At 34.1% G+C, this 11,460-nt stretch overlaps 1 protein-coding gene across 1 annotated transcript in view; it reads right to left on the minus strand.

The window, feature by feature from the left end:
• Nucleotides 1-5,332, minus strand: part of LOC143255606 (actin-related protein 3-like) — a 94,049-nt gene extending 88,717 nt beyond the window's left edge. Inside the window, 1 exon segment of the mRNA XM_076511495.1 lies at nucleotides 5,022-5,332. Coding sequence (XP_076367610.1) covers nucleotides 5,022-5,065 — 44 coding nt within the window. The 5' untranslated portion in view covers nucleotides 5,066-5,332.
• Nucleotides 5,333-11,460: the final 6,128 nt, after the last annotated feature.

Here is an 11,460-nt window from a genome sequence, read left to right on the forward strand (position 1 = left end):
AGAGAGAAATTGAGGTCCCCTTAGACATGCATTTTAGGGGCCCTACAAGTAGTTTTAAGGACCAATCCTATAGCTCATTGTAAAATGTAATCTACAGCAGAAGTATGGATAGATCCAAAGAATCAGCCTTTTCATCTGGATTCCAAAATTAACTTTTTTAGTTTTGTCTAACAGTTCAAATTGTACAAAAATGATGGAAAAAGTTACTTGTTCATTCTAATACATCTGTGAAGCAATCTTGATAGTAAAATCTGCCCTGACCATTCATATACCTAAAGGTTTTCTGTAAGCTTGTTTACACTTATTGTCTCTGCAATATCCAAAAGCAATCCATTTCAGAAACAGACCTACCAGTTACAAAACTAAAATTGTCTTAGACTTACCAACATTCTATAGTCACTTCTCTTTCCATTATGCAATTTAAGTTTCTAATAACTTTCATTTTGTAAGTGGTTAATTTTTTTCTCTCCACACACAAAATGACTGGCAAACATACTAATCCAGTTATCACAAGGCTATACTAGTTGAGATTAGACTTCAAGTTTTATGCACGAAATCCCCACTCTGAAGAAAGCATTTTAAGATGTTCTAGCACATCTATAGGTCACTTATAGATCTTTCCACAGATGCATTTCCTCTTTCAAATCATTAATATTTTGAATGTTTCACAGATGCTCTGTGCAGAGTAAACATGTTTACACATTAATTTCACAAGTCACAGAATCCTTAACTTCTAGCTTTAAAGAAAGCACAGACATGAACAAATCAAACCAACATATGTAACTACATCTTTGATGTAATCAATGTCATAACTTAGGCCATCAAAGAATCAATCCCTAGACAAAGTAACAAATTCTTACCTACAACCTGGAAACTTGCTTCGAAATCTACAAGTTTATAATTACCTGCATAAAACTTGGACAACTTTAAACAAACCAATAATGTTATGCTCAAGCCACTTAATACCATGAACATAATCTTAAGAATCTTGTATCACAATAATGACATAACAGCTGAAACTTTGACTATTAGTAGATAAATTCAAACTCAACCCTTTCACATTCTAGTAGAATTTGAAATTATCATGAATAAAACAAAACAAATTCAATATAACAAAAATATTGGCACTACTGATAACAAACAATCTGAACATTTTGCCCAATATTTTGGGAATACTTTTGTAACCTCAAATTTCACCTCATATGACACAACATAAATCATCACATTTCTGAAAACCAAAATTGCATGAAACTTTCCACTTTCTATATACAAAATTCCTGGTTTTATCAGTTTGTATATATGCCCTATGGAAAATTAACATTAAGAAAATAAAATGCAGCCTCAGGAAGGGAAGGAGTTAATTTAATCCTGAAAAACCTATTCAATGCAATCATAACCACTTCATCATTACTATTAAGATATTACCCATCCATTTGGAGATAAGCTATTAAGATACTACCCAAGGAAAACAATAACTTAAACACCACAGCTAAAGACCTATTAGCTTGATAAAAATTCTTAGAAAATTGAAGCTTAAGTAGAAACTAATAAGAAACATACAATTCAGACAGAAAACAAAAAACACCAATTACTTCTTTAGCCTTACCAAAACCCATCTGTCATAGTTACAACAGAAAGCATATAGTTAACTACATTTCATGACATCTAAAATTTCTTTAATTCAGTATGGTTCAAGTATAAAGTAATTTATGATAAAACACACCCACACTTAAAGTGTGCTTAGTATCCACCTTTCTTTCTGACAGCACAACTGAAGTTAATGTAAACAATGGAATTTAAAGTTGCACATATTCAAAAGGTAGTATCTCTCAAGGGTCAGTGTTAAATACAACCTTATATAATGCCTTTCTCAATGATATCCTATTTTCTCTGAACCATGCACTTTTGTCTCACAATGTGAAAACTGCAACATGGAATTATAGCAATCTTCATACCAAGATATTTAGGATTCAAATATCACTGAATACAGGCAAGATGCTTCGGTAGGGATCAAGTCTTGGTAGCATACTGTAAAGTTACAAATGGTAGAGATAAAGAGAATGTTTATGGAACTCAGTGTACAAACTCTGAACTAGAGAAGTGTAAAAAGTCCTTTTCCAAAGCTTAAGTCACAGATGGTGACTAGGGTCCCACATATTTAAGGCAGAGGTCCTGGTAGAACTATAATAGACCAGTTTGGATCAAATGAACAACATGACCAATGACTGCAATCACACTAGCAGCCCAAAATGTGGAAGAGAGGACAAGAAGGATGTTCAGTACTCTTGTGTTGAACATGTAGCTGCTTCATGTGAGAAATGAAAGTAAGCTTATTGTTAAAGATAAGCCCCAAGAGCTTTACCTAAGGGACAGAAGGAACATCACCAAGACAGAACTTGGGTCTGCTGGTAGCAAAGAGGGATGTAAACAGTTTTAGAGAAAAAGGGTAACTTTACTGTGACCCATTTCAACAAGCCAATGAGGGTAGTTTCAAGTAGGTGTTCAGTAAACCTCAACTTCAATGACATACATAAGATGTGGAAGTCATCACTATAGGCTGTTTGCAACTGTAGCAAGAAGTTGAGTAATAGCATTGATTTTTACTCTGAAAAGCATGACACTCAAGTCAGCCAGAGGAACTCCAAGCTCCCGTGTAAAAAAAAATGGGAAGGGGTCAAACCCCCACAGACTTGGAAGGGCCTGTTATATGAAAAAAATACAAATAAAACTTGGTATATAGCCATGCAACCTATATGTATTGAGGTCTTACAAAATGCTGTACTTCCATGTCACAAGCCTTCTCAACATTAAAGACAAACAAGATATTCTTTCAAGAAAGGTTTTTCTTACTGAGGATTTGTCAAATAAGAGGGTGCACAGTGGAATGGGTTGTTTGATTCAAAGAAATAAGAGTAGAATTAACATTTGTCTCAAAGACCTTACTACAACAGCTAGTTAAAGCAATTGGACAATAATTAAAAAGGAATATTGTGCTTCTTTGTAGGCTTAGTGAAAGGTAAGAATTTCCGTGGGTAAAGCAACAAGAAAACTGTTCTCATCCTACATCTGGTTAAAAACAATCAGAAGAGGAAAGAGATAGTACAGACTTAGTTAATGTCATTGGTTTCAACTAATGTACTGCCAGACCAATAAAGAGCAAGCTTAAATTACAAAAGGTGCTATTGTAACACACACACACACATATATATATATACGAGAAAGAGGGAAAGTTGTGGGTACCACAACATGATTGCATGAGCACCTTTTCATTGCGACAACCTCTGATAAAAATGTTTTGAATTGTATATAATTTTCTGCCAAACTTAATTTTTGTTACTTGACTTTACATTTAGATTATTTCAAGAATATCCAAAATACTACCCAAATTTTTACCTTGTTCAATTTTTACCAAAATGTTATTAAAATGCAGAGATGAAAAAGACATGAAAGTTTGCAGACAGGGTTGCAGAAAAAGCCTGGATCACTACATTTATTTTTTCTCATTTCCCTCAGTAAAAATTAGTAATTGGCAGAAAACACATACAAAAAGTTTTTTTCCAACCTGAAAGCGTATTTTTTCTAATCACTAAGAGATGAAGGTCATAAATAGTGTGAAAAGAGGGAGCTGCAGTTCCCTTCCAGTCATTTTTTAAGAACCCATGTGGTTTTAAATGCAAGTGTATAAACTTAAACATAATAAATCACACTCCCTCTGTATTACATGCAACTCACAGGACAAAATGGTAAAGCATTCTATACAATAAACTATTTTATATGAGACTAATGTTGAAGAATATGACAAAAGATATTGCTTGTTTTAGTTCAGCATACAAGATTAAACGAGGGTTTCATATAACGTGCAATGCTCAGAGCTAATACAAATGATGAAGAGTTAAGATATTGTCACTTAAAAGAAAAATAAATACAACACATTTTCTACTCCATTTTGTTTCAGGACATATCCTTTATTGGACCAACCCCAGTAGCACATTACAGTCTAGTAACATTAATGACAATTATAGAAATAGCCAAGGAATTACAAGCAGATGAAATACTGAAATAACTTTCTAGTTTCAAGGATTTGGTTGCAGAGATACAGAAAAACTTCATAAAAATTAAGGTTTGGTTATATCAAATTTAAGATGCATGTTTAAGATTCAGTTAAAAATTATATACCAGACTATATTCTTAGCACTGAAAAAACAGCTATAAGCATCAGCTCTTCAGTTGTCTTAATTAGCACTTATCATAATGGTCAAACAGGTCTCACCTATAACTATACGACAAATTTTCCATTTTGAAGTAGCAAAAATTAAGATATTTATTGTTTTAATATAATGCTTACATTTACAGTAATTAAGTAATTTAAATGGTCATATTCACACCATTACTTGTATGTTGACTCTGTCATTTTGCCTAAATTGAGGATAATACAAGATCTAGAAAAAGTGGGGCTACACCGCAGTTACATAATTTTTCTAACAAATCAAATTACTTATAGAATGAGATGCTATTGGCAGTAGTGAACATTTGAGGAGTGAAACTAAGGAATCAAATTTAGATGTTCACCTTTCCCCAAGGGCAAGTTGGGGAAGGACATCCTTAATGGCTTAAATTATTTATTGCCCATAGATTTGGTTCCATTTAAAAAAGGAAGAAATCATGGATTTTCTTCATCATCAACACAAGAATGAAGTTTTTATTTATATTCTCAAGATTTTCATATTCAAGCCTACATTACCACATAACTCACTAATTGTAACTTGCACTGAGCATGACTGTTAGTGTAAAATTTTTGGCACTTTAATACTATTAGTTTATTATTTAAAAAAAAAAAATCTTAAAAATTCCAGAGATAATTAATAAACCGTAAAATACTTATCCCCTACCTTGATTTTTGTTACTTCGTCACTTATAACAGCAGGTACAGTAAAAACAGCTTAATATTAATAGCATATTTATTTAATTTTTAAAATTTTAGTACACAAATTTAACGAACTGATAAAACAACTCATATTTACCCAGTTCCATTGTCTATTACTATTGCAGGTAATCGTCCGGCCATTGTAATTTGTAAATTGTAAGAAAACTTCTATAAATTATAACTATTTCTATAATGGTTTTGCTTTCACTACCTTAACCCACAAATATGTTGAAAAACTTAATCAGAGTTAAAGAGCGATTATAACCAACTTTCTACAATCAATTAACGAAGTTATTCCACTTCCACACACCGAACCTAATGAATTTTATGAAACCAACGAAAGGAGGAACCTGACAGGAAGTTTATGCAAATTTAGGATACTCCCTAGTGGCGCTGTTTATTATTCCTGACATAATTCGCCATTAACATTTCTTCACAAAAACAAACACCTAAACAAATGCAAAGACTTATTGAAATCTGAACTCGGCAGCAACAATTTTGTGTTTCGTTTAATATAACACATAAAAGTGGGGTTATCAGTATAAGTAAAAATAGTCTATTCGCAAGAATGAAGTTATTTTACTATAATAATGATAACATGTTTGTTTGTTTTTGAATTTCGCGCAAAGCTACTCGAGGGCTATCTGCGCTAGCCGTCTCCAATTTAGCAGTGTAAGACTAAAGGGAAGGCAGCTAGTCATCACCACCCACCGCCAACTCTTGGGCTACTCTTTTACCAACGAATAGTGGGATTGACCGAATATTATAACGTCCCCACGGCTGAAAGGACAAACATGTTTGATGTGACGGGGATTCGAACCCACGACTCTCACATTACGAGTCGCACGCCTTAACCCACCTGGCCATGCCGGGCATAATAAAAATAATGTTGTTTGTTATTTGTGTAAACGATACATTTTCTACATTATTTAATCTACAAATTGCGGGTGGTTTGTCAAAAATAATTTTAATTCATTGGCAGAAAAATTTAAACAGTTCTATTAATAATAAAGAAAAAAGTTTAAAATCATATGCTATCTGAAGTACTGCGTCATTGTTTTAAGTGTGTCATAATCTAGAAGCTCCTTTTATTACATGTCCCCCACAAGTACAGCGGTAAGTCTACGGATTTACAACGCTAAAATCAGCGGTTCGATTTCCTCGATGGACTCATCAGATAACCCGAGGTGGCTTTGCTAAATGAAAACACCCACACCCTCTTACTAGATAGAATAGAGTAATAATGTAAAATGAGTGAATATTTGTTTTTATGTAGTACAAAATATGTTGTAATTCATGTTTCAAGTTCAATGTTTCACAACATCTAGATGGAAAACGCATCTCTGAGGTCTACAATGCAGAGTTTTTTTTCTTTTTTATCTATCATTAACTTTAAAGCATAGATTTCTAGAATCGCAAAACCTAGTCAAGGGTTTTATCTTTCTTGTAATATATAATTTGAAGTATGTTCGACCAAATATAACATTTTGACTCAAGTATCAAATTATGTTGTGTAGCAAGCTTAGAAAAGGAAAAACCGATGTCGCTGCAGAGCAACATCACTAAAGGTTTCGATTATGTGGTGTTTGAGGGGAATCCTCACAGAACCAAATGCCTGTCCAACTTTAGCCTAAACTTGAGGTAACGCTAATGTTGTCAGTTTGGTCTGTGTCCGACCATCCGTGCAACTTTAGATCTGCAACTAGAACCGCTCTAGCAGGGGATAGAATGGGGTTGGGAGGAAGAAAAGTAGGAGCAAAGATAAAACTGAAAAACGGGGAAGATATTTCTGCTATAATTTAAAGTCTGATCAGTATTAACAGTAAACCTACGTATTTTGGGGCCAAAATTTCAGGGATGAAAACTATCATCAAATAATTTTACTTCCCCGAAAAATAGGAATATTCCTGAGGTAGAAGACATAGATTTGCTAGCACACAGAACAGTGTTTGTATCTCCAAGATGAAAGCTAGGAGATAATATCTGTTAGTCATCTTTCCACCACTTCTGCATAGATTTCGATGTCCACAGGATAATGCAACACATTGAGAAAATTTTATTTTTGTGGGGACCTAAACAAACGCCAAAGATATCTCTTTATCGAAATTTGAACAAGTCAGTGAACTGTTCCTAATGGCTTGTCCAGAGATTCTTGTGTTGTTATGAAAATGTGTTATTTTTGCTTGTTTTTTCCATTGCACATAACAATCGTTCATTTATATTTTTATTGTATGATGAAATACTGACTGGGGTTAATTACTGATAAAACTTCACATCAAAAGCACCAACAGCCCCAGCCTAATTACCCCTTAAACTCCAAAACATGATACAATGGTCTATAATATGTTGTTTTGAAATAAAGACTGTGTGATGTTTGTTTAACATTAAAATTTATCACCAACAAGTCACAGGCACCTACTGCAAAGAATTATGAACTTATAAAACCCGACAATGTGCACAGGATTGAATATGTAACCAACAACAACTAATTGAGTGTATCTGGGAACGATGGGTACGACTAATCTTTATATTTGTCACTAAAGTCTTCTTAGGCTGGTGTCAAAATTTATGGTGATTTTTTCTTCTCTAATAGTAGTGTCTACTGAATAAAATATTTCACTGAATAGTTGATTTTTGAAAATTTACTAAGATGGCAGATTCAGTGGTTAAGCTCCAGATTTCTACTTTAATCACTGGATAGATTCAATGAAAGGAGCTCACCATCTTATATTCATTAATCTGCTGTACGTGCTTAAATAGTTATCTGTCCAAGTAATTGTAATATCCTACTGGAAATTCAGCTATTTTGTTCCCACAAGGAATAGTTACCAGTAAAAGGCACAGCAGTGGCACTATCAAAGTTAGAAGGATGGAGTAACACAACTGTGACATTACACATGTGTGTGGTGATTTGTGATTAACTGACTGGCTTGAAAAGAAAAGTTTGAAACATCCCTAAAGACATAAAAGACACTTGTTTTTAAAGATATTTTTCTCCAAATGTCTAATTTTTAGTCGAATCTGGAATATTGCCACATCTGATTCAAAAGCTTGTATTCCTTTATTTTTATATTTCTAAAGATATCGCAACAATTCTTACTCTATAGGAACAAGAAGCAGCTTCGTGTCTGTTTTCAATTAAGAGAAGTATACAGTCAAAAACTGATGAAAGTATTTTTCTTCTCCTTACTAAAGAGATGAAACATATCATAAACAAATGAGATATGAAATAATGTGATCTCTTACTGGTAGATGTCAAATTTAAACTATAGTTTGACAACTGTAACACACACATATGAATATTTCTGAATATTTTAATTGCTCTCAACTTTTACGAGATTAATCCCGATAAGTAGACAAATAAGATTTCGCGAAATTAAGAAATGACAAAGTCGTCTAGGAGGTTGGAGTGTGGTTTGTGGATTGTTTTGGGTTTCGCGGAAAGCTACACAAGGGCTATCTGCACTAGCCGTCTCTAATTAGCAGTGTAAGACTAGAGGGAATGCAACTAATCATCACCACCCAACTCCAACTCTTGGGCTACTCTTTTACCAACGAATAGTGGAATTGATTGTTACATTATAACGCCCTCACGGCTGAAAGGGCGAGCATGTTTGGTGTGACGGGGAATCAACTTGGACCGTAAATCAGCAGAAGGCCCCCCAGTGGCACAGCGATGTGTCTCCGGATTTACACTGCTAGAAACAGGGTTTCGATACCCGTGGTGGGCAGAGCACAGATAACATCGCGTGGCTTTGTGCTTAATTCCAAACAAACAATCAGCAGAATATTATTTTTAACCAGTTTTAAAGTAATACAGCGTATTGAAACACAATATTTCTGCTAGAGCTTAAGAAAATTAATTACCCAAAAGAATGATAAAAATATTGCTTTTGTTTTTATAGTTCATCTTGTTACTATTTTCTAGTATCAATTCCATAACGGTTGTTATAGCCTAGATAAAAACAAAGCTAATTTTATTAAATTAAAAACATACGTAATAAAATGATCAATATTTTAATACGTATGTTTCTAATTTAATAAAATTAGCTTTGTTTTTATCTAGGCTATAACAACCGTTATGGAATTGATACTAGAAAAGAGTAACAAGATGAACTATAAAAACAAAAGCAATATTTTTATCACGTATTTTTATTACGTATGTTTTTAATTTAATAAAATATTAATCATTTTATGTGAAAAACACATAATATTTTCAAACATAGAATATAAACTATTTAAGTTATTTGCTTAACATGGCTCACAAATGGACCAAAGATTAGGGCACTCGACTTGTACTCTGAGGGATGCGCCTTTGAATCCTCCTCTCGGCATGGCCAAGCGTGTTAAGGCGTGCGACTCGTAATCTGAGGGTCGCGGGTTCGCATCCCCGTCGCGCCAAACATGTTCGCCCTCCCAGACGTGGGGGCGTTATAAAGTTACAGTCAATCCCACTATTCGTTGGTAAAAGAGTAGCCCAAGAGTTGGTGGTGGTTGATGATGACTAGCTGCCTTCCCTCTAGTCTTACACTGCTAAATTAGGGACGGCTAGCACAGATAGCCCTCGAGTAGCTTTGTGCGAAATTCCAGAACAAACAAACACAGAATCCTCGTCTCACCAAACGTATTCTTTTTTTTTTTAGCTGTGAGCATTCGTTGGTAAAAGAGTAGCTCAAGAGTTAGCGGTAGATGGTGATGACTGGTTGCCTTCCCTTTAGTGCTAAAATAATGACGGCTAACCCATGTAGTTGTCGTGTAGCTTTGCGCGAACTGAAAAACATTTTGCTGTTAATGGCATGCTTTTATGACTGTTTAAATTCTCGTCTGCTTATTTTAGGCTGATTTAGTTAAGACTTTTGGAAACTAGAATAATATATTTTCTAAATATTATTTATAACTAGATGATATCGTTATTATGCTTTTAAAATAGTTAAACAGCCAATAAAAGTAAATTCTTGGTTACTTTAAGACTGAAAGAAAATTCAAAATTCTACAAATGTATGTAAGTATTTGTAGTAAGCGTAACATGCCACAAAATCTTATTTGTGTTTGAGGATTGAAGTGAGTAAATAGATAAAGAGGAACAAAAAAAAAAAAAAGCTCTGAACCTGAAGGGTACAAGAAATTTTCAAAATCCCTGAAATTTTGGTTGACTTGCATTATTCGTTATGCATAGATAACCACTTATGTTGTTAATTAAATTACAAAATATTCTTATAATAAAAGAAACTGTGACATTATACCAGCTTAGAGTTCATATAGGTGATAAACGTGATGACTTTTGTAAAAATATGTTCAATCCTTTTAATAAAAATGCGCAATTTTTATAGGTGCTTATCATAACTTTATAAATACTTCTAACATCCTCAAGCAGAGAAATTACTCATATCATTAAATGCGCCTCAAGAGCGGGTATTCTCTCAGCTACTAAAACTGATTCAATTAACCAATTATTTTGTTGTGAGAAAAAAGGCTTATTTGTTTTGAATTTCGCGCAAAGCTACACAAGAATCACAAGGGTTATCTGCGCTAGCCGACCCTAATTTAACAGTGTAAGACTAGATTGAAAGCAGCTAGTCATCACTACCCACCGCCAACTCTTAGGCTACTCATTTACCAACGAGTAGTATGGTTGACCGTCACATTATAACGCCTTCACGGCTTAAAAGGCGAGCATGTTTGGTGCGACAGGGATTCGAACCCGCGACCCTCAGATTACAAGTCGAATGCCTTAACCCACCTGGCCATACCGGGCCAGAAAAAAAAAAAGCAAACGTAAACCTGGGTTTTCTGGGTAAGGTGTGTGACAAAAAGTTTAGAACAATGAATAAAGAAAAGTTCAAAAGAAAAAAAAACAGCAATATATTGATAAAAGCACAGAATATTGATTTTATTGCTTAGGAGGCACTATATTTTGCTTAATGACTATACTCTAATGATTTTGGTCTGGAAAAGAAAACACATATTCCATGCAAGGGCTTTTAAGCATACTTGTCATAGAATACAGTATCATCAGTGACTTATTTATTGAACATGTATCAATGCGAAAATATACTTTCAGTATATAAAAGACCATACTTCAAAATTTTACAATCTACAATGCAAGACTGATAAGTTATGAAACATTTTGTTTATAAAATATACATCTCAATCTGGAAGCACTTAAGCATTGCCCCTGAAAGCATTCGAAACTTTTTGTGGATGGAGAGGGGCGATATTTCTTAAATCAGCTTGAATATGTTCCGAGTCATGAAGTCTTCACTTGTGCAATGGTGAATGCATACTGTGTAAGAATATTTAGCCTCTACAATGACTTAAGAAAACAGTCCAGTAAGGAGAACTACCCTATTCTGACTGGACCACACTGACAAAATTTTTCTCCTTATTATAGGAGTTAAAGACCAGGTGTTTCAGAAAAAGATACGTTGAAATAACAAGGGAAGTATCTTAAATGGGAAGCCGCGAGAGCAGCTCAAATAAAGATGTTCAACAAAGGAGAAGATATAACGAGGGCAGTCAGCGTAGTCACAATCCAT

The sequence above is a fragment of the Tachypleus tridentatus genome, chromosome 7, assembly GCF_004210375.1.
Source record: "Tachypleus tridentatus isolate NWPU-2018 chromosome 7, ASM421037v1, whole genome shotgun sequence".
Lineage (NCBI taxonomy): Eukaryota > Metazoa > Arthropoda > Merostomata > Xiphosura > Limulidae > Tachypleus > Tachypleus tridentatus.